General features: G+C 42.7%; 1 protein-coding gene across 7 annotated transcripts in view; it reads left to right on the forward strand.

The window, feature by feature from the left end:
* The window catches only part of ARHGEF9 (Cdc42 guanine nucleotide exchange factor 9), a 263,763-nt gene that overhangs the window by 186,379 nt on the left and 53,524 nt on the right, over positions 1 to 23,860 (forward strand). For all 7 annotated transcript variants that reach the window (XM_087940852.1, XM_087940853.1, XM_087940854.1 and 4 more), the window contains 2 exons: positions 5,394 to 5,573; positions 16,354 to 16,586. In XM_087940852.1, the coding sequence (XP_087796978.1) occupies positions 5,394 to 5,573; positions 16,354 to 16,586 (413 nt within the window). The remainder of the gene's footprint in view (positions 1 to 5,393; positions 5,574 to 16,353; positions 16,587 to 23,860) is intronic.

The following is a 23,860-nucleotide window of genomic DNA, read 5'->3' on the forward strand; positions in this document are numbered from 1 at the left end:
CAAAAAAACCCAGAGTGCCCAGGGCCATTTTATACCATCCTGCTGTTCTCAGATACCTACCCTGCTAGGTGTTTCCAGATTCTGCATAGCAGCATCCATAATTGAGCAGACAAAGACGGGTGCCATAAACTAGACTTGATGAGCACCTAGTTTGCCATGTTAGAGTATTCTGTAATTTGATAGATATAGTTTTCCATAATACTAAACCTTTATGCTCCCTACACCCTTCTCATCTCTGACTCCTTTTAGATTCTTACACATGTGTGTGTGTGTGTGTGTGTGTGTGTCAATCTTTTCTTTACCGTGGACCCCCTTTAAATACCCTTTATGGCTGGATGGTGATGGACTCCCAAGACTTAACTCAAGTTTTAAATCCCCCCCCAATGCCATCAGTCTGCTAAACACCTAATTTCCCCAGCACTGTCTTACGCCTAAATATACTCACCCATGGAATAGGGTGTCCTTGACTTATGAACCCAAGTGAGCCCAGAATTTCTGTTGCTAAGTGAGAAATTTGTTAAGTGAGCTTTGTCCCACTTTACAACTTTTTTGCCACAATTTTTAAGTGGCTCATTGCAGTTGTTAAGTTAGTAACACGGTTGTTAAGTGAATCTAGCTTCCCCATTGCGTTTGCTTTTCAAAAGGTTGCAAAAGGGAGTCACATGACCCAGGGACACTGCAACCGTCATAAATATGAACCATTTGTCAAGCACTGAATGTAAATCACATGACCATGGGGATGCTACAATGGTCATAAGTGTGAAAAATGGTCATAAGTCACTTTTGTCAGGGCAGTTGTAATTTCGGCCACTAAACAAACTGTTGTAAGTTGAGTGTTGCCTGTGTTGCTATTATCCTTCTCACCTTCTCATCTTTCCTACTATCTTATGATTTATCACTTTTCAATTTTATCTTATGATTAATGATTGTAACTATGATTTATGATCTATGACCTATCACTTTGTTGTTTGATATGTACAGTGAAACAAATTCATTGCACCGGAAACAAATTCATTGTGTGTAAAGAATTCTACCCATAAATCTGTGGAGCCCAGGTTAAGAATCACTGTTTTACATCCCTTCCTGCCTGGATAACTAAGTAACCAATTCAACTGGAGTTAGCAAAGTCAGTGGACAAAATCAATACTCTGTAGTCTGTAATGTGTCCTGGATCAAATCCAAGAATTCTCCCGAACAGAGCCTGTAAAATTGGGCCCCAAAGGTTACTACAAATGGATCAAAGGAGTCCAAACCACAAGGCAGACCACAAAGTACAAACCCAATTCAGGAACACAATAGCACAGCAAAAGAAAAAAAAAAGATGTGAAAAATTACAGAACATAAATAGAGCTGGATCAGAGGACATTGTCATTTCCAGGAATCTGAGTCTTGACTAGAAATGCTTTATAATTAGAATTCATAATTCCTTATTCAGACTTTGTCTGAATTCAGAGAAATGAATCTATTATGGGACTGTCTGGGTACAGAGATGTTATTCTGAACATCGTTATATTCTAAAGGACTGGGTCAGTTGCAGGTACAAGTTGGCAAAGTGGTCTTGAATCCTATTCTTGCCTCTTTGAGATTTCTGGTTGAATTAGCTGGATGGGATGACCATGCTTTAAATTAAGTGTCTAGGGCATCCCTTGGATTTTCCACAATGCTCAGACATTGTAGGAAATTAATGTGATCCAGTTGCTTCTCAGCGTGGGACAGCAGCCAAGGGTTAGTTTCAGAAACGGAGCTAGCATGGAGCCGTCATTCACAGCTTCTCAAATATGTCCAAGATGTCTTTTTTCTCCTTGGGGAAAAAAAGAGCCAATGACCCATGGATATTTGATTCAGGTATTAGTTTGAAGGAAATTTGATTGCACCTTCTAATTAATCTCGTAGTCAGAAGAAATCAGTTCAATCATTTGGATTGGTCCTGGATGTTCACAAAATTCCAAAGTTCCAAGTTGAAAAACCATTTAAAATAGAAAGGAATGGACATTTCAGTTTTTTTAAAAAAAATGCTGGAATTGGGATGATTTGTACATAACAAATCGAAAGGCAATACCGGTAATAATAATAATAAAAATATATTAACTTGTATGCTGCTGCTTCTTTTATACACGGATTATGAAATTCTCCCCCCAAAGAGTATTATTTCAAACAAAAATTAAATTTGAGAATGTTATCAAGATTAAGAATGATTACTCTGACATATAGATGTCATCTTTGACCACATTTCTCCAAATATTCTCCACAATTTGAAGGAAGGAAGGGCCAGTTGACCTCTTCAAAATACAGCAGAAGGATGCTAGTTGAAAGCATTGGGGAATATACAAAAATGAAACCCATATTTCTTGGCATTGCCACTAACAGCAACTAGAGAGAAGAGGACCACACTGAAAAAGAATGCTGATGGTGGGCCTCATCCTAGAGACGTCCCTGATCTTCTGGAGAAGTAGAAACATGGAATGGACAATCTTCCTTTACTCTTCAACCCATAGATAGGATGGAAAATTATTTCAGTTCAGCTCTTGTAGCAAAACCTTTGGATTCTCCAAGAGACCTCTCTTCCATAACAATTATAGGTGGTCTGTCCGTTTCTTCCCTTACCAAATCTTCCAAAATAGGAATGGTTGACAAACGGTTATAGGTACTGCATCACAATTCCCAAATTTGTGTATCTAAGGCTCTAAAAGTTGGCACAATCTCCTGGAAAAAAACGTTGCTCCAAAGTTAGTCCAGAGGGACTACATGGAAAAGTACTGTAAAAGGTCAGCCTATTGCTTAGCAAAGTCCTATCTGGTATGAGAGGCCCATCATTTTTTTTGCTTGTTAACAAAACAAGGAGTGGATAGAGGACTTTCCCCAGTATAAAAGCTATACTATTATGAGCTGTTCATTTAGAATTGTTCCATGGATAGCTGTGCCATTTTTCTTTCACCAGGATCAGGAACTGAGGCATGTTGCTGGAGGTGGTTGGTGGATTAAGATAAGACTCCACTTCCCCTGTGCGTATCTTGCTCCCTTCCTCCCCATCTTTTAAATTATTACTGCTATTAGGAATATTTATTCATGGTTTTATTGGCTTTTAATAGTTATAAGCCATCCAGAGTCCCCTCAAAGCAAGATGATCAGCAAACACATTTTATTATCCTCATCATCTTTTCTTGTGATGTTCTAAATTAAATTTGTATCTCATCTTCTGGGTTTGCACAGTGCATGAACTAGGAAGGAACCAAATGGAACCAATTCAGAGTAGGTTTCATATGATGGCTTATGTCATTTCAGCACGGTGCATCACAATGCAAAGGTGATGCAATTATCTCAGTTAAACCAAGACAGCAAGGTGATTTCCCTCAATGAACGTTCTGCACTGCATTGGAACCTCTTTCCAAGACTGGGTTTGTTTAACAAAGAGAAGGACTAGGTGGAACATGAACATCCAGGACTAGATGGAACATCCAGTTTGCAAGGGGCTGCCACAAAGAAGAGGGGGTCAACTTATTCTCCAAAGCACATGAAAGCAAGATAAGAAGTAATAGTAACCTTACCAACCTAGGAATTTAGGAGGGATTTCCTGACAATTAGAACAGTTAACCAGTGGAACAACATGCCTTCAGAAGTTGTGGATGTTCCATCCCTGGATGTTTCCAACAAGAGATTGGACAGCCATTTGTCTGGAATGGTGAAGGGTCTCCAGCTTGAGTAGGGGGTTGCACTAGAAGACCTCCAAGGTCAGGAACTGTCCACAAGTATCGAAGAGTGACATTGTGCCAAATTTAGTTTGTTGTTGAAACACACCACTACTTTTTAAATGGATCCGTTTAAGTATGTTTTGTGAATCCAGCAGTGAATAACATTTTGATAGTCTCTGCCACTTTCCAGGCATGTGTACCTCAAGCTTCAGAGAAGATCAGGGGCTCTTCAAAGGAAGGGTTAGCAACTAGTAGGTGTAGAGTTGGAATATCTGGCTCTGCCAAGCTTCTTAAGCATTTGATGGGCTCCCAGCAGGTGCTGAGAGAGCAGTTTTTCTGTTGGGAGAAATCCAGGCATTGACTGTTTTTTTTCAAATAATAGGCAGTGCTGGGGGGGGGTTACATACAGTGCACATTCCCCTTCTTTTCAAAAAATAAACTACATAAGGGCTAATTAGTTACAGGTACTCAGTTATGCTCACGGACAAGCAAAATAAAAGGATAAATTGAATAGGTATGTTGAAATAGTATACAGTTAAAAATAGTATGACATAATTTAATAAAGAAGTGAATATAAAGGGGAAAACAAAATGTTACAATGTCATCCGTCAAAGATTAGGATGCATTATGCTAAAGGTAATCACTGCAGATAGAAACTTAGCAGCAGCTCTTCTGGTGAGCTTAGGCGTCTGATCTGTGAGTAAAAAAAAACTTGAGGAGATTAGGAGATAGTAACAGTATTCCTTAAGGTACCTTGGCATAAAACAGGCAACAGCAAAATATATCAGATGGTCTCGGGTTCATCACCAGGAGAGCATCTCTCAATAAAGGGGCTACCATTGAATCTTCTCTCTGGCACTGCTGAGGGTAAGATGTTGCAACAAATCAAAGAAAAGGTTGGACTGCCGGTTGGGTCAAGAAGGCCGAATCAATCGCTTGTGGGTTTAAAAGGTTCCACACTGGAGCCCACCACTGAGAGAGAGCTGAGTAGAGCACCCAAAACCACCTGCCCTGCAGTGGCAAAACTGGTAGATGGAGTTGGGCTTGAGATGAATATAAACCTAGGGACAGCAGAGAGAGGTGCAGGTCAGCTGAGATTGTGTGTGAATGTTTCCCTTACCCTCCTCCTTATCCATCCATCCATCCATCCATTGAGCACCAAAGGGACATTTTGCCAAATCTTGCTGTGCACAGTCTCCACAAGTCCCCTCCCCAAGGATCTTCCAGACCTTTCTTCTACCAGAACGCCAATTCTGACCCTTCCCCTTTGGTCCACAACCTACCTAGCTTGGTTCCCTGAAGAGCCCATTCTCCAGATGAACCCTGGATCATAAAGTAACTAATTGTGCTGGATTTGTGCAACAAAGTCCAATGCAAAGAAGAAAAAAACCTGAATCTAACCAAGCTCGGCATGTTCCGTAGCTGGAACCACTGGATTTTTGACTGACTTCTAAACACAGTCTGTGAACTAGACAGCGGTTCTTTGGGCTCCCAACTATGCCAAAGGATTGACCTTGATTCTTTATCAAACCATCTTGGAGGGGTCAAAATACTGATTACACTGTGGATTGAATTCTACTTCAGTACTAATCTTGGGGTAATATTGTTTTGGTATCCAGTCTTAGGGGATTAGGGGAAGAGACAGCTTCTTTGTGATGGGATCCTTGACTTATAAACCTGGTCTCTTTTTGTATCTTCCTCCAGGGTTATTTAAAGCAGTGTCGGAAGAGAAGAGACATGTTCAGTGATGAGCAGCTGAAGATCATATTTGGCAACATTGAAGACATCTACAGGTTTCAGATGGGCTTTGTAAGGGACTTGGAGAAGCAGTACAACAATGAGGACCCTCATCTCAGTGAAATAGGACCGTGTTTTCTAGAGCACGTAAGTTTTTCAGAGAGAAAGACACTGAATGGGAGCCATCTTCAGTTTAGCTTGATTATCTTTGCAGAGTTGGGCTGCTAGGCATGTTCTTCATGTTCCATAGGAGACAATTTCTACACAGCATTGACTAGATTGCTCCTTGTGGTTTCCATAACCATAATTTGCGGAAGGAATCATAATAAGTTGAAGGTTCACAGTAAGCCAGGGGTGTCACTGAGGACTGTATCACAGGGTTGTGTTTGAACTTGTGTGTGTGTGTGTGTGTGTGGCCAGGATATGCATAGCCAGCTTGATGTCACTCATGTCGGGGGCGCCCGTGGTGGCCCAAGCACTCTGCTAGCAGAAACGGAGCTTGGTGGTCCTGCCTCCTGCAACCCTTTGCCAGCAAAAACAGAGCTGGCCGAGGCACCACTGGGCCCATTCTTCACTGTTTCCAGGGCAGCCCTGCAGCCATATCTAAGCACCCCATGGGCTGGATCAGCCCACAGGCCTTGAGTTTGACACCCCTGCAATGGGCTTCCCCTGAAGTTCACAGCGGCTTAATCATCTGGGCCTGTCCCTGATTTAGTTTGCTTCAGTGAGGTGGGGCTGCATTGTCAAACACCAGATATCGTTCCCATAAGACCTGAGTTTTTGTTTGCGAAGGATGGATGCAGAGTGTGAATAATGAATGCTGACCACAGAAAGTGAACTAATGAAGAATAACATCATCTGTCCATTCCTAAAATCCGAAAATCCTGTGTTCTGATTACTTGCTAGGAAGCTGCTTCTGCAGTGCACCAAAGTATTCTCCACTTACAGAAGATAGCAGCAGTTCTTATGGCCCCTTTGTTTCTCCTTTTCATCCTCCTGTTTTATGGAAACTACAGTGTAGAGATCCTGCCTAAAAATGTATTGCGGTAAATTAGGGCAACTAACCAAAGAGATTTTAACCAGCAGGGAAAGGGGTTAGCACTGTATCTGGGTACTGTTGTTATTTAAGTGTTTACATCAATTTGCTTGTTGTGTATGTGGATGAATTGAATTGCCTTCCACCCAATAAGTATTTTTCAGTGTTGCTATCAATGGTTCATTCTGCTTTTTGCAAACCTCCATTTAGCTCAGGCACACTCTTTCATCTTGACTGGGGGATTCTGGGAGCTGAAGTCCAGACTTCTTAGAATTTGCAAGGTTGGGAAACAAGGCACCAGGCTAGAAACCAGAAGACCGAAATAACAGAGTTGGAAGGGACCTTGGAGCTCTTCTAGTCCAACCCCTGCTCAGATAGGAGACCCTATACTATTCTGGACATGTAGCTGTCCAGTCTTAAAAGCCTCCAGTGATGGATCCCCCACAACTTCTGAAGGCAAGCCGTTCCACTGGCTTATTATTCTCACTGACAGGAAATTTCCCTTTAGTTCCAGTTTTCTTCTCTCCTTGATTAATTTCTGTCCATTTCTTCTTGTTCTGCTTCCTGGTGCTTTGAAAAATAGGTTGACCCCCTCTTCTTTGTGGCAACCCATCAGATATTAGAACAGTGCTATCAACTCAGCCCTAGTCCTTCTTAGACTAGACATACCAAAATCCTGCAACTGTTTTTTGTACATTTTAGCCTCTATTCCCCTAATCATCCTTGTTGCTCTTCTCTGCACTCTTTCCAGAATCTTTACACCTTTTTTTATAATATGGTGACCAAAACTGGATGCAGTCTTCTAAGTGGGGTTCTCACCTTGCTTTAGATACAAAGCCAGCTAGGTGTAAAGGCTGTGAGAATAGCCTTGAGAGACAGGAGGAAGACAACCGTCAGATAAAATCTGAGAAATGTAATTTGAGAAAGCATCTCTTCTCTCATTCTCTGGAATATAAAGGCAGGGAGGGAAGAGGATTCTGTTATTGTAATACAGTGTTTTTTTCCGTTATGACCCCTTTAAGATGGGTCTTAAGGAATTTTGGGATTTGAAGTCCACTCATTTTAAAGGGGCTGTGGTTTTGAAAAAACACCACTGTAACTTTACAGTAAAAGTAGTACTGTATTTGTATTGATGATTTTGGCTTCCTGGCTTGGGTTACCTTGAAGCACCAAAATAGGGTGACATTGGGTCAGTTATTCTCTCACAGCCCAAGAAGACTACCCAAACCACTTCTCAAAACTGCAAGGATTGATTCAGGCAGTGACCTAGAGGTAAGATGGTCTCAAAAGCATGAAAGAAAACAAAAATATAACCCACGCGTGAGGAACAGGATGTTTTTGCTGACTGAAAAGGCTCTCACGGACTCTTTGCTCTTGCCAGTTCCATAAATACCATTTTACAGGGCTGATGGGATTGTAGATATATCCAGAAATGTCAAGAAAATCATGCAATGTAGCTTTTGCAGCTTCTCCTTTGGGGAGGAGGCAGCTCTAAATTGTTATGTAAGAAAATGCCACTTATCCAGGCGCTGGATCCTTTGAAGCATAACCAAGTTGCTTTCAGTGTCAACTCTACCCGGCTCCCTTTCATACCAGGTAGGCTTTGAAGAATGTTAGAGAAATGCATTGCAATTGCTGATCATTCCTCTACAGGATACCAGTAAAACCCTTCTCAGCATCTTGTGTCATAATGCCTTAACATTACCAATTCAATTCTTTGCTCGCCTTCATTCACAAATTGTCCTTAGCACAACGGGTGTTGAAAAGGCTTTGAAAAGAAGGAAAGGAAATAAACCATAATTGCTACAATCCATCTGGGGTTGTCACAGTTTTGCCCCAAGGAAGGTTCTTGCCACCTAGTTTAACGTCAGCTATCTGTTTTCAAAAGAGGAAGATAAAGGAACAATGGTGGCGCAGTGGTTAGAATGCAATACTGCAGGCTACTTCTCCTGACTTCTGGCTGCCAGCATTTTGGCAGTTCGATTCTGACTGGCTCAGGGTTGACTCAGCCTTCCATCCTTCCAAGGTCTGTAAAATGAGGGCCCAGATTGATTGGGGGTAATTTGCTGACTCTGTTACCTGCTTAGAGAGGGCTGTAAAGCACCGTGAAGTGGTATATAACTCTTAATTGCTATTGCTATAAAGAAATTGTGTTTGTCAATGAGATTGGGAAGAGTTGCATTGTTTTTTGATGGGAGAAACGAGACTGTTAAAGGAATAGTCCATGTTCTGGGCCTCTCCAAGGAATCAGATTCTGACTTAACAGGAGCAATGGGGTGGAATATATCTGGATTCCCAAGAAGGAGGGGTTGCATTCCCGAGGTCCAAGAGATAGTGAAGTTTAGATAGTTTGGATGGCAGAAAGATCATCAAGGTGACTGCTTCCAAGGGATTCTCAGGGTACAGGTTGTCCTTGACCAACGACAATTTGTGTAGTGACCGTTCAAAGTTACAACAGCACTAAAAAAAGTGACTTATAATCAGTTTTCACACTTGTGACTATTGTAGCGTCCCCATGGTCACATGATAAAAGTTCAGACGCTTGACCACTCACTCATATTTCTGACAGTTGGAGTGTCCCAGGGTAATGTGACCGTCTGACAAGCAAAGTCAATGGGGAAGCCACTTTCACTTAACAACCATGTTACTAACTGAATGACTGCAGTGATTGACTTAATAGCTGTGGCAAGAAAAGTTGTAAAATGGGGTAAAATTCACTTTACAACTGTCTCAGTTAGCAACAGAAGTTTTGCAGCATTAATTCAGCATCAGAAAAATAAACACAGATGGCTGATGCTTCATTTAACATCTTTATAAACATAATAAGTAGATTTTACGAACCAGCTGTAGATTTCTCCAACATGGAGCAAACTCAGACAGAAACATGGTGCAAGTTCAAAGCAGAGCTCCAATCTTCAGCAAGCAAGCAAGTTAGTTTCTCTCTCACTTTAGTTCAGCAGGCAAGCAAGAGGAGAAGCAGTTTCATCTTCAATAGACAGACTCAGAGCTTCACAGAGCTTCACAGAGTTGCAGAGCTTAATATGGAGCCACGCCTAGGCTGCTTCTAGTTTCAGTTTCCAAGCAGTCCTCATTGGCTGACTTAGTTGCTATGCCTATTCATTGGCTGACCTTGGTACCAAGCTCTCTTCCAGTTCATGAATATACTCTGACAAAGTTTTGGGCTCAATTGTACTCATAAGTTAAGGATTACCTATATATCTTTAATGATACAAATAATTGTTTTACCAATAAAGGAGAATATTTGTTGCTAAGGGCTGAAATAACGAGTCCTTGGTTTGCCGTGCCCAATTCACCATGGCCAACTTGCTGCAGCCAATTCACCATGGGACGCTTTTTGGGACAACCTCATCTTGGCCAACTCGCCATGGGACAATTTCACCATTCAATTTAATTATTTAAAATCATTTTTAAAAAGTATTTTTTGTCATTCACATTTCATTTTATCCCTTCTTTTCATCCTTTCTTTAATGATCCTATTCTATTCCTTTGATATTAGTGTAACTTTTGACATGGAGGGAGTTTGTTGTGGTGAGTTGTTCTGTAGCGAGTTGACAGTGGTGAGCTGCCCATGGCAAGTTGGCCAGGGTGAATTGGCCTCTGCGAGTTGTCCTAGTGGTGGCTAACCTTTTGGGGCTCCTGGGCCAAAAACTGCATGTGCACCAGCGCGCACACACTCGTGTGCTAGCCCCAGAATGTAATGTGCACCACCCCTCCCCACACCCCCTGTGCATGGATGCGCAATCTCCCCCCGCCACCCCCTTACCTGCACTGCACCTCACAGCTGAATTTTTGGCTGGTTTGACGCCTTTTTCAGCCTCCCAGAGGATTGGAAAAAGCCTCTGCAAGGCTTTTCGGGCCAAATTATAGGCCCGTTTTGTCACATCCTGTAACACTGGAAGTGATGAAACAGGCCTATAATTTGGCCTGAAAAGCCTTGCAGAGACTTTTTCTCAGCCTCTGGGAGGCCGAAAAAGGCCTCAAACCAACCGAAAAATATCAGCTGCAGTGAGGTAAGTTTGCCTGTGGCTCAAGGGCCAGCACAAATGACTCTGCGTGCCACTTGTGACACACGTGCCATAGATTCGCCATCATGGACCTAGGCCCTCCTTGGTGCTCTCTGAGCTTGGCTGTTTCGTGTGGGTTTTTCATTACCCAAACTATGACTAGCACTGATGAGGTTACCTGGTTTAATGAAACATCTGCAAGAAAAGAAGCAAGCTCAGAGAGCGCCAAGAACCCCTCACTTTAGTTCGGCAAGATTTCGGTCTTTAAGTGAGGAACAGAAGTGACTCTCCATGTCTGCCTTAGTTTTGGGAGCCCGGCAAGCAGGCCCTCGCAGATGCTGAGCTTGCAAGCCTTAACCAGTCTTTGGGCATGTGCAGAATGCGCCTCCAAAAAAGACGAGAACTTCTACATGCATCTTGACTTTCCGTGCCGGGAGCCTCTCTTCCTTAAGCGTGATTCTCTTCTCTTCTCGACTTTTCCAGAGCTCTTGTGCTGTGGTGAGGTTTATGCTCCCATCAAAGATTCGGATCTAAGTCTGACCTCCTCCTCTTGGCTGCAGCCCGCAGCAGGGAGCAGTTACCAGCTGGGGTAAAAGAATGGGAACTTAGCCAGCACAATTGGCAATGCAGGCTGCAACACCGCAATTGAGAGCAGAATTCCCATTGCTAAGCAAGACGGTTGTTAAGTGACTCATGCCCAATTTTACAATATTTTTTGCCAGAGTCATTAAGCAAATCATGGCAGTTGTTAAGTGAATCACATGGTTGTTAAGTAGATCCAGCTTCCCCCTTAGACAGATCAGAAACCAACTGGGAAGGTCGCAAATGGCGATCAGATTATAAATACAGGTACTCCTCAACTTACGACCACAATTGAGCCCAAAATTTCTGTTGCAAAATGAAACAGTTGTTAAGTGAGTTTTACCCCATTTTATGACCTGCACTTGCTACAGTTGTTAAGTGAATCTGGCTTCCTCATTGACTTTGCTTGTCAGAAAGTCACAAAAAGGGATCACATAACTCCAGGACACTGCAACTGTCATAAATATGGGTCAATTGCCAAGCATTTGAATTTTGAAACATGATCATGGGGATGCTGCCATGGTCATGAGTGTGAAAAATGGTCATAGGTCACTTTTTTCAGGGCCATTGAACTGTCACTAAATGAACTGTTGTAAGTCAAGGACTACCTTGCCAAGTGACTGGATTTTGATCCTAGGACTGCAAAGGTTGTAATTGCAATGTCTGCTCCTAAGGTCTATCCAGGACCGTAGCATGTAAGCGATGCTTGTGCAGAGTCCGTAGGGTTGTCTGGGGCTCTGCGCATCCTCTTCACAGCGTGTTTTCCTTGTTACCTTCTGGGATGAGGGGGTTTGGTGGTATCTGAAGCAGAACATCCACATTCAGTCACAGTTTTGTTCCACATAGCATCAACTTTGTTTCCTCTTTCCTCAAGTTTCCTCTTTCCGTTACATATTCAAAATGGACAGTATTCAGCTTTGTTCGGGTATTTTCCCACGTCTTTATAGTTGTGCTTTTAAAGATGTAGCGACGTTTCGGCAGAATCTCATCTGCCATCATCAGGCTTGTGTATTTGTCAGACGAACACAATACACAAGCCTGATGATGGCAGATGAGATTCTGCCGAAACGTTGCTACAACTTTAAAAGCACAACTATAAAGACGTGGGAAGATACCCGAACAAAGCTGAATGCCATACATGTAAGTACCCGCGAAAACTGAAGAATATATATAGATTTTCATAGATTTTCACAGGTACAGGTATGTAGGTCTAAGTGTGTTCAGGTCTTTTCCCGTGTAAGATTAAGAGTATCTTGGTGATGTTTTGGCAAGGTCCCACTTGCCATCCTCAGGCTGGTGTTTTTGGCTTCGTGCCAGTGAAAGCAGTGTGTGATCGGAGCTGCCGTCTCTCTATAAATACTGGGGGGCTGGTTGGCTGCGCTGCTGCCTCTTGATTGGTTGATGGAGTTGATGTTGGTATAATGGGCTGTGTGATGGCCTTGTGAGTTTTGTTGTGGAGACATCCTGGATATTGTGTTGTAATCTCCTGGGTCGTTTATTTTGTAGTGATCTTTTTTCCATTAGCTTCTGGTGTTTTAACGGCTTGGGTAATGGGTTGTGTTTTGTTGTGGTATCCTGGGTCCTGCGTTGTAATCTCCTGGGTCGTTTGTGTTTTGATCTCTTTTCCATTAGCCTCCTGTGTTGTAATGGCTTGGGTAATGGGTTGTGTGATGACCATGTGAGATTTATTGCTGTGGTATCCTTGGTCTTGTGCTGTGATATCCTGGGTCATTTGCTGTGTTGCAACTTCTTGAGTTCTTGTGGTATAATTTCCTGAGTTTTCTGATGTGATATCCTGAGTGAGTGGCCTTGATGTAGCATTCTGGATTGTAGCATTCTGGACAATCACTGCAGATAGAAACTTAGCAGCATTTCTTCTGGTGAGCTTAGGCGTCTGATCTGTGAGTAAAAAAAAACTTGAGGAGATTAGGAGATAGTAACAGTATTCCTGAAGGTACCTTGGCATAAAACAGGCAACAGCAAAATATATCGGATGGTCTCGGGTTCATCACCAGGAGACCATCTCTCAATAAAGGGGCTACCATTGAATCTTCTCTCTGGCACTGCTGAGGGTAAGATGTATGTATGTATGTATGTATGTATGTATGTGGGCAGGTATATATTTATGTATGTATATAGCATGTGTATATGTGTGTTATGTATGTGTACATTTTTGAGAGCAGGCAACAGAAATAAGTTTTGATGAAATTGGAAAAAGTTCAAAGAAGAGCAACTAACACGATCAAAGGCCTGGAGACTAAACCATAGGGGTTTGGCTAGTCTAAAGAAAAGGAGGACGAGGGTGACATGAGAGCAGTCTCCCAGTATTTGAGGGGCTGCCTCAAAGAGGAGGGAGTCAAGCTATTCTCCAAAGCACCAGGGGGCAGGACAAGAAATAAGGGATGGAAACTAATCAAGGAGAGAAGCAACCTGGAATTGAGGAGGAATTTCCTAACAATGAGAACAGCTAACCAGTCGAATAGCTGGCCACCAGAAGTTGTGAGTGCTTCATCCCTGCAGGTTTTCAAGAAGAGACTGGGCAGGCATTTGTCTGAAATGGTATTCTCCTTCTGGACTGGAATATCTCAAAAGTGACTTCCAGCTCTGCTCTGCTCTGCTCTGCTCCGTTCCCTTCCGTTCCGTTCCGTTCCATTCCATTCCATTCCATTCCATTCCATTCCATTCCGTTCCGTTCCGTTCCATTCCATTCCATTCCATTCCATTCTATTCTATTCTATTCTATTCTATTCTATTCTATTCTATTCTATTCTATTCTATGCCAGTGTGCTCACAATAAAAAATGGCAGTAAATGTCTATCTATATATCTATATCTATATCTATGTCTATGTCTATGTCTATGTCTATGTCTATGTCTCTATCTCTATCTATCTATCTATCTATCTATCTATCTATCTATCTATCTATCTATCTATCTATCTATTATCTCTTTCATCTATCTATCTATCTATCTATCTATCTATCTATCTATCTATCTATCTATCTATCTATCTATCTATCATCTATCTATCTATCTATCTATCATCTGTTAGTTCATTTTTTTCAGTTGAATGGCCATTAAACAAATGGTTATAAGTGAAGAACTATTTGTTCCAGAGAAATGTGATGGTCCTCTTGGCTGGGCTCCAGGAGTTTCGCCTCAAGGCAAAAATACACCTTCCTCCTGCAGATTTTTCCATAGCTCAAAGTTGCCTTCATTCTCAGCCTGTTTTAAGGCTCAGTGGATGGTGGGATGCTCCACAATAAAGCTGCTGTCCAGATGAACTTAAAAGTTCAGGTTTGAAGATGCTCCTAAATCTGCCACAGCAGAAGAATCTCATTGGGTGCTGCAGCATCTGTTGCTCAGCCTGCCACCAAGCCAAGGATCAACCCAAAGAACCCTGAAACCTCTTGTTATCTCTGTCCTTGGAAAAAGCAGCCTCTCTGCCTTTCAAGGCAGATTTTCCCAAATCAGGCAGGGCAGATAGTTTACTTGTCATTTATGGACACTTTTCTTCTTCCGAGATGACAACTTTATCTTTCTTGGGTTTGTTTTGGGTTTTTTTTGCTGCCTGGCTGTCCAGTTATTCTTCCATCATGTTTTCTGGTTCCCTGATTTATCCGAGCACCTGATATTGAACAGAGCTAGCTAATTCATAGTGCATTTTGCTAAGCTTTCTTTTCTTTTTCTTTTAAATGGACATTTAGATTCGCCTGTCATCAGCACTCTGTCTCTATCTGGATACTCAGACAAGAGAAAGTTAGTAATCCTGGAACAGAATTTATACTGCTATATTAGATTCTGTGAGAATCCCATGGAGTTTGCATACAGTTTGCTCCATACATACAAAAGTCAGGTGGCCTGGTATCTTTAGAGTCAGTTGATTCAGAGTTTATACAGATGATGACACAGGGGCTGCCACAAAGAAAAATCCACCTATTCTCCAAAGCATCTGAAGGCAGGACAAGAACCAATGGGTGGAGAAATGTCCTGACCGAAGAATAAACCAGAGGAACCGCTGGACTCCAGAAGTTGTGGATGTTACATCCCTGGAGGCTTTTAAGAAGAGATTGTGCAGCCCCTTGTCTGGAATGGTATAGAGCAAGGGTGTCCAACCTTGGCAACTTTAAGACTTGTGGACTTCAACTCCCAGAGTTCCTCAGCCAGCTGGCTGAGGAACTCTGGGAATTGAAGTCCACAAGTCTTAAAATTGCCAAGGTTGGACACCCCTGGTATAGAGTATCCTGCTTGAGAAAGGGATCGGACTAGAAGGCTCCAAGATCCCTTCCAACTCTGTTATTCTGATTAAAAGCGGCCTCTATGGCTCTCAGGGGGCTAACAATCAGATGACTGCAAAGAATATAAACCCTTCCGTTCCCCGCTATCAGTTAGAACAGATGAAGCTTCCTGGGTGAGAAGTGAAATGTTTTCAGAAAAAGAAAAGAAAACCAAGAAAGACCAATTCCCTTTTGGAAAAGCACTGTGGGTCAACCGTGACCCGCACAGTTGAGAATCTCTTGATGACACTTGAATGACGGTGTTCAGTTGTGAGTGCCATACTTTCAGATCCAGATTGAACTGAGTCTCGCTGGACTGGGACCGTAGCCCTTTGAGGGAAAGATTGTGGGATCTAGCAAATGTTTGGTCTAGTGAAGAAGTCGTGGAAGGGCATTATGACAGCATTCTTGAGTTACTGGAAAGGTTAGTCAAAGAACTTCTGTCCCTCATTAAATGTAGGATATGCCACAACCTTCTGAGATTCCTGAGGGTTAGACTAATCAAAGAGAGATCCAACCTAGAATTAAGGAGAAATTTCCTGACAGAACAATTAATCAGTGGAACAGCTTGTCTTCAGAAATTGTGGGTCATCCCTCACCGGAAGCTTTTAAGGAGAGGTTGGATAGCTATTTGTCCAGGACGATATAGGGTCTCCAGCATAAGCAGGAGATTGGACTAGAAGACCTCCAAGGTCCAACTCTGTTATTCTGTGTCTGGCTGAACGTTAGGAAAACCATTCCAACAAGAGAAGAAACTTGACAGTGACCAAAGACCCAGTAAGGTTGCAGGTTTTCATTGATGGAGGTGATCAAGCAGAGGCTTGAAAGCTGTTTGTCAGGGATGCTTTTAATTTAGATTCCTGCTTTAGGTATGGGGTGGGACATCATAGTCCCGGTGGCCTTTTCCAGTTGCAATTTTTGTCAACTTCTTTGTTGTGATTGAAATCGGCCCTGTAGCTATTTCTTTATGGTACATCTCACTCTCCCTTTCTGTTTTCCTCTCTGTAGCAAGATGGATTCTGGATCTACTCTGAGTACTGTAATAACCACTTGGATGCATGCATGGAGCTTTCCAAACTAATGAAGGACGGCAGATACCAGCACTTCTTCGAAGCTTGCCGTCTCTTGCAGCAGATGATTGACATCGCCATAGATGGTTTCCTGTTGACCCCTGTCCAGAAGATCTGCAAGTACCCTCTGCAGCTTGCAGAACTGCTCAAGTACACTGCACAGGATCACAGGTAGGTGTGTGTAGGAGGTAGGGTTGGCTTCAGGGCTGGGAGGAGCAACAAAGCAGGGAGATCTTCTGGGACTGCTGGAGGTGGACTCTTTTCATTTAAGCCATTTCTTTCCAAAAGGTGACTCTGGGATTTTCATTGCTAAGCGTGAGCTAGTACCATATTTTGTAGGGCAGTCAGGTAATATGTTGATCTCCCTAACATTCATTTTACTTTCCCTTGGTCAGATCGGTGCTTTTCCAGAGACAACATAAAACAGAATTTGCAACGGAAGGACAAATTGTAGTCAACATCCACAATAGAGAGAGTGTTTGTAGGCATGTAATACAGTGTCTTACACTAGTAGTTCTTGACCTGCGACCATTCAGCCAGCAACTCTTTGAAGTTATGATGGTGGTGAGCAAATGGTGATTATGAGTTCCAGCTATCCTAGCACCCCTGTGGTTTGCTTCCTTGGCAACCCATCCCTACTTGCCACCCATTGCCAAGGGATCTGCAATCATATAATCACCATTTGCACGTGTCTGTAATGACTTTATGGGGAAACCATATGGAAGGCCACCAATCCCTGGGGTAAACCTCTACAGCTGTGCACCCTCCCGTAGCTCCTCTCTGGTCAAGCCACACCAGCCATTCAGGCACTCTCTGCACTCTTCCTGACTCATGCTGCACCTACATATCCCCTTCCAGACCATGTGGTGCCTCTTGCAATCTTCACAGCACTTCTCACACATCCCCTCACATCCTCCCTGACCTACATGGCACCTCTCTCAAGCTTCCTTCCCAAACCTGTGGTGCCATTTAGGCATCTCCTTGCACCCCTCCCCAATCTGCACCTCTCATGCAACCTTGCACACATTCCCTGACTGGTGCAGTGTTCCTTACGCAACCCTTTGCATCCTAGCGCATCTTCCTTCTGCTGCATGGCACTTCTCATGCAGCCTCCCTGCAGCAGCTACCTGCAATTTCCCACCTACCCAGCCAGGGACCTGCAATTTCCTGCCAGCTTCCCCATTGACTGGTTGTGGGAAGCCGGCAGGAAATCACCTCACCTAAAGACCCATGGGGTTCAATTAACTGTGGTAACCAGGACTGCAGGAATGGTCACTAAACAATGTGGTTGTGCTTTACAACTGCATTGCTTAGTACCAGAAATTCTGTCCCAATTTCTGTCTTAAGTTGAAAACTCTCGGGACCTATGTTAAATTTTAGAGAGATTTTTTGGCTTCCAACTGCTTGGTCAGATGGTCAGCAATCTAATAAGGAGACATGTAAAATAAATGTCATTCGCTTGAATTATTTCTTTCATTTTCAGAGCATTGAGCTCTCTCTCTCTCTCTCTCTCTCTCTCTCTCTCTCTCTCTCTCTCTCTCTCTCACACACACACACACACACACACACACACACACACACACACACAGAGTGTGTGTATGTTTGTGAGGGAGAGAAAGAAAGAAAGAGACTTTCTTTGTCTCCCTAGAATTTTCCCTCCATCAAATCTGATATTCCTCTCTTTTTTTCCTGAGCAGATAGATACATTTCCAATTGTTAAATTACTATTATTATTTTCTGCAAATGCTGACAGGATCTCAATAACACCTTGAGACATTCTTGGAAGTAAAGATGCGGTTCTTTTGCAGAAGGACTGGCTCCGGTTTAATTTATATTTCAAAGTTTGGCCTCCGTTTGGATAGGGAGCTGTTTGTGGGCACAGAAATCTCCCCCTGACATCAGCAAGCGAGTCTCTTTCTTCCCTGGCACATTAGCAATCTTTTTCTTTTTTAATCTCCCAGCCATCTAAATTTACTCTACAAGATGCCATCTGGGTGGAAAGCAAGACTTCTGGTCCTTGAAACACGGGGTAAGCCTGGCACTGTTTGGCCAGGAGCCTCGTCCTCCCACGAAATCATTAAGGAAAAGCTACAGTTCCCCTCCAGGGAACCGTTCCCTGGTATTAATCCGTCGGCCCCAGCAAGCATCCCTGGCCGTTTCTCATCTGTCATTTGCTCGTTGAGCTGGAGCCGTCGGCTTCTGTCTGCAGAAGTTTGTTTTGTTAATGAGTGGATGGCAAGGGAGGGGGAAGTGGGGGAGGGGGGGGCAGCTCCATTCATAAATGACACCTCTAAAAATTAAAAAAAAAAACCCAACCCTTAAAGTGAGGGAACACAGCTCGGACAGGGAGCATATGTGCCTGCCATTAAAAAGAGGGATGCTAAAAGCAGAGGTTATTCTCCTCGGTTTAAAATCTAGACGTCCAGAATGTAGGAGGGGAGATGGCTCAATTTCCAAAAGTCAGCTGTTGGGCAGTGTGTTTGTATATGTGTGGGTGTGTATTTGTGTGCCCGTGTTTCTGTATCAGAGCTGAGGATCAGCTGATTAGATTGTCTTCTGTTCTGTGCCCCAGTCAGCAGTCCACTCTGACTGGACTAGCTGGCCTTCAGAAGTTGTGAATGCTCCATCGCTGGAGACTTTCAAGAACAGCCTGGACGGCCACTTGTCTGAATAGTGTAGTGTAGTGTAGTGTAGTGTAGTGTAGTGTAGTGTAGTGTAGTGTAGTGTAGTATAGTATAGTATAGTATAGTATAGTATAGTATAGTATAGAATAGAATAGAATAGAATAGAATAGAATAGAATAGAATAAGAGTAGAGTAGAGTAGAGTAATGTAGTGTGGTGTGGTGTGGTGTGGTGTGGTGTAGTATAGTATAGTATATAGTATAGTATAGTATAGTATAGTATAGTATAGAATAGAATAGAATAGAATAGAATAGAATAAGAGTAGAGTAGAGTAGTGTAGTATAGTATAGTATAGAATAGAATAGTATAGTATAGCATAGCATAGCATAGCATAGAATAGAATAGAATAGAATAGAATAGAATAGAATAAGAATAGTATAGTATAGTATAGTATAGTATAGTATAGTATAGTATAGAATAAGAATAGAGTAGAGTAGTGTAATGTAGTGTAGTGTAGTATAGTATAGTATAGTATAGTATAGTATAGTATAGTATAGAATAAGAATAGAATAGAATAGTATAGTATAGTATAGTATAGAATAAGTATAGTATAGTATAGTATAGTATAGTATAGTATAGTATAGTATAGTATAGTATAGTATAGTATAGTATAGTATAGTATAGTATAGCATAGCATAGTATAAGAATAGAATAGAATAGAATAGTATAGTATAGTATAGTATAGTATAGTATAGTATAGTATAGTATAGTATAGTATAGTATAGTACAGTATAGTACAGAATAGAATAGAATAGAATAGAATAGAATAGAATAGAATAGAATAGAATAGAATAGAATAGAATACTTTATTGGCCAAGTGTGGTTGGACACACAAGGAATTTGTCTTGGTGCAAATGCTCTCAGTGTACATAAAAGAAAAGAGACCTTCGTGAAGAGTCAAGAATCATCAGATACAACACTTAATGATAGTCATAGGGTGCAATCCGCAATCAAATCAGGAAACAGTCAGGAAACAATCAGGAAACAGTCAATATAAACCATAAAGATACAAGGGACAAGGTTACAGTCCTACAATCACAAGTAGGAGGGGAAGGGTGATAAGGAGTGGTGAGAAGATTAACAGTAATAGTAGTGTACACTTTGTAAAGAGTTGAACGGTGTTGAGGGAATTATTTGTTTAGCGGAGTGATGGCTTTTGAGAAAAAAACTGTTCTTGTGTGTAGTTGTTCTGGTGTGAAGGGCTCTATAGCGTCATTTTGAGGGTAGGAGTTAAAACAGTTTATGTCTGGGATGTGAGGGGTCTGTAAATATTTTCACAGCCTTCTTTTTGACTAGTGCAATATGCAAGTCCTTGAATGAAGGCAGGTTGGTAGTAATTATTTTTTCTAATTATCCTCTGAAGTCTGTGTCTGTCCTCTTGGGTTGCAGAACCAAACCAGACAGTTATAGAGGTGCAGATGACAGACTCAATCATTCCTCTGTAGAACTGGATCAGCAGCTCCTTGGGCAGTTTGAGCTTTCTGAGTTGGCACAGGAAGAACATTCTTTGTTGTGCTATTTTGATGACATTTTTGATGTTAGGTGTCCATTTTAGGTCATGTGATATAGTAGAACCTAGAAATTTAAAGGTCTCTACTGTTGTCTGTAGTGATGGAGCCTCCTGCTCAAGCAAGGGGTTGGACTAGAAGTCCTCCAAGGTCCCTTCCAACTTTATTATTTTAAGTTCTATGTTCTAATTTGTCCACACTGGTTTCTGAGTTCTGGAGGATCACCCGACTTCCTCCGGTGACCTATAGGTTTAGAGAAACCATCTTACCCATTCGCTAGAGCAGGATTACTTTATTCATTTATAAACTGCCCATCTCCCTCGAGGAGGGGTCCCGGGCAGTGTTGAAGTACAATTCCCAGCACCCCTAGGAGGCAAGGCAGTGGGATGGGGGAGCACTGACATTTGGGTTGGGTGCATGATGTTTGCTTAGTGACATAAGACAGCATTCAGTAATACAGCTAGTCCTCGGCTTGCAGCCATTTGTTGAAAGACCATTCAGTTACGATGGCTCAGAAAAAACTGACTTATAAGTGGTCTCGTACTTAAGACCATTGCAGCATTCTCACAGTTGCGTGATCAAAATTCAGGCTCTTGGCTAAGTATTTATAAGGGTTGCAGCGTCCCAGGATCACTGTTTGCAACACTCCCCAGATGGCTCCCAATATGTAAAAATCAGTGGGGGGAGCCGGATTCCTTTAATTACTGAGCGATGGACGTAACTGTAGTGATTTGCCCAACAACTGTGGCAAAAATGTGGTCAAATTGTCTGCAGCACCCCTTACAGCCACCTTGTTTAGCCTCAGAAATTCTGATCCGGGTTGTGGTCATATGTTTAGGACCAACTATATGTGGACTGATCTGTCGGGTAGAAGCTTCATGAAATCAGCCTCTTGTCTGATGACGCTTCATGAAATCAGCCCTTCCATTAAGCCATTTTGTTGATCAGTTGATGAGCTTTACAAGCCACCTTTTCTTCAAGAACTTGAGACAGCTTATGTAGGGATCTGTCAGCACCAGGGAAATCAGGAGATCCAGGCAGTTCAAATGGGTATAAAGTTTTATTGTAATCTTAAGCTCTTTCTAGCAGGGGGCCCCAAGCCCCCCAGGCCCTAGCCCACTACTGGGCTGTGAGCTGTTTGCAACCAGGTCGTGAAAGCGTCAAGATGAGAGTGTGAATTGCCACTGGCATGAGCAACAGGGAAGCACATGCTCCACTTGCACGAGCCACGTGCTTGCCTGCTGTTTGCACAAATGTGTGCATTTGCTAGCCAAATCATGCAGAACCATCCCCTCTCCCTTCCCCAACCCTGACCAGTCGACAAAGCCGGAAAGGTTCAGACAATTTTGCGGTACAAGAATCTGCACTACTGGGCTGGACTTAGATCTCTTGTGGGCGTGTAGGGACTCAGGGCCGATGGTGCTTTGACCCCACCCTTGGGCTCAGCTTGGTCATCTGCGTTCCTTTTCGTCCCACAAAAATAACTCGACTGGCCCCAAGTAATCCAGCAATAGAAATCCCACTACAGCTGAGAGAGGATTTTGGCTCCAATCTCCCACTCCTGTTCCATAACCTTAACCACTCCGCCACCTGGACTCAGCTTGATGGCCTGATTTGGGGGAGCAGGGTGACTTTCTGTGTTATATGACTGTAGAAACTGTGATTTGTAAACCCTGGTTGGACTTGAGCTGTAGGAAGCCAGTCATCGACTTCTGCTGGTTATGATCTCTGTTGCATCTTATCTTTCAGCCTCTCTGTGCGTTCAATATATTAAAAAAACCATAAATTTTATTTGTCTATGGAGTTTCCCAACGATCCAGGTCATGGTTGTCCCAAAGGTGATTTTTCCAAAAGGCAGCTGGACTCTCTCGGTTTTTTTCCTGTGAAAACCCTTCTGAATAAATGAAGAAGCTACTTGGATGAGAAGTGAAACGTTTTCAAAAAACAACAAAAACAACAACCAGAAAGTCCAGCTGGTTTTTGGAAAAGCACCTTTGGGATATAAATTTTATTCAAAGTTTTAAGGAGAACATTAAAACTAACACCCACTGATATAGAAGAAAGGATACAAAGTGGGGAGAGAACACGAAGGAACAGTGGTTTCTATGCAGATGGTGTAAATCTTGCGCCCTTCCTTCCTTCCCCTTGCTCCTTCTACTCTTCTGTGTGCAACAGCACTTCAGGTGGTGGCAACACAGCCAGAAATAACAAAGGAGCTTCTTGGCAGGACCTGATGTGGCATTTTTCTGACATAATGCTGAGTGGGAACACACCAGGTGTTTGTGGGAGGCCCACAGCCAACCCTCCTGCTAAAATGAGCAGTTCTTTGAATGGGGAAATGTAACAGGCTCTCTCTGCCCAGGTTCCCCTGTTGGGATCCTGTCGGAAATGCTGAGGTGTTTGTCAACGTTGGGAGAGGAGGAATGGCCAACCCTTCTCGGAGGGGCAGCGCTTGGAAACTTCTTGGAAACTCCCACATCTCTTCCTGGTTGCTAAGTTATTTACTAGTTACTAAAGAGAAATTTCCTAAGGGTGGGAACAATCAGCCAGTGGAATGCCTTGCTTTCAGAATTGGTGAATGACTCATCATTGGAGGCTTTCAAGGAGAAACTGGACACCATTTGTTTGAAATGGTATACAGTTTCCTGCCTGAGCAGGGGGTTGGACTAAAGGACCTCCAAGGCCCCTTCCAATTCTGCTATTCCGTGTCATTCTGTGTTATGTTAGTTTTCATTTTGGGTCTGATGATTTTGCTTTCAGAGCAGCTCTGGCGATAGGTTCCTGGGTGGAGTAGGGTAGTCTTGTCTCGTGACAGGCAGGTCAAATGGATGCATATGTGAATGACCTGCCCTTCACTGTGCAATCATTGTCCATCAGTTTGCATTCACCTTGGCTTCCTGGCTTCCTTTTGAATCCCAAGGGAAAGTGTCAGGATGAAAGAATCCCATAAACCTACTTTAGATTGAGAAACAGGAGTAGTTGAGAAGGAAGAATGAGCCATAGAAAATAATTCCCCCTCAGGAGCGCGGTAACAGAAGCTCAAAAATCCCACCCTCCCCAGCTCCACGAATGGAGAAAACATTGCAAAATGTCACATGACAGCAACGTGACGCGGCAAGACAGTTTCACATAATGGTGAGCAATGTATATAAAAAGTAAGGTTGTGTGTCATACTTGTAGTTATTGTTTCCTTGTGGCTCCAAAATATCTGATAAGCTGGTGATAAATCAACGCTCTTATTGACTGACAAGGGA

Source organism: Pseudonaja textilis, chromosome 12, assembly GCF_049901715.1.
Source record: "Pseudonaja textilis isolate UNSWEBS1 chromosome 12, rPseTex1.2, whole genome shotgun sequence".
NCBI lineage: Eukaryota > Metazoa > Chordata > Lepidosauria > Squamata > Elapidae > Pseudonaja > Pseudonaja textilis.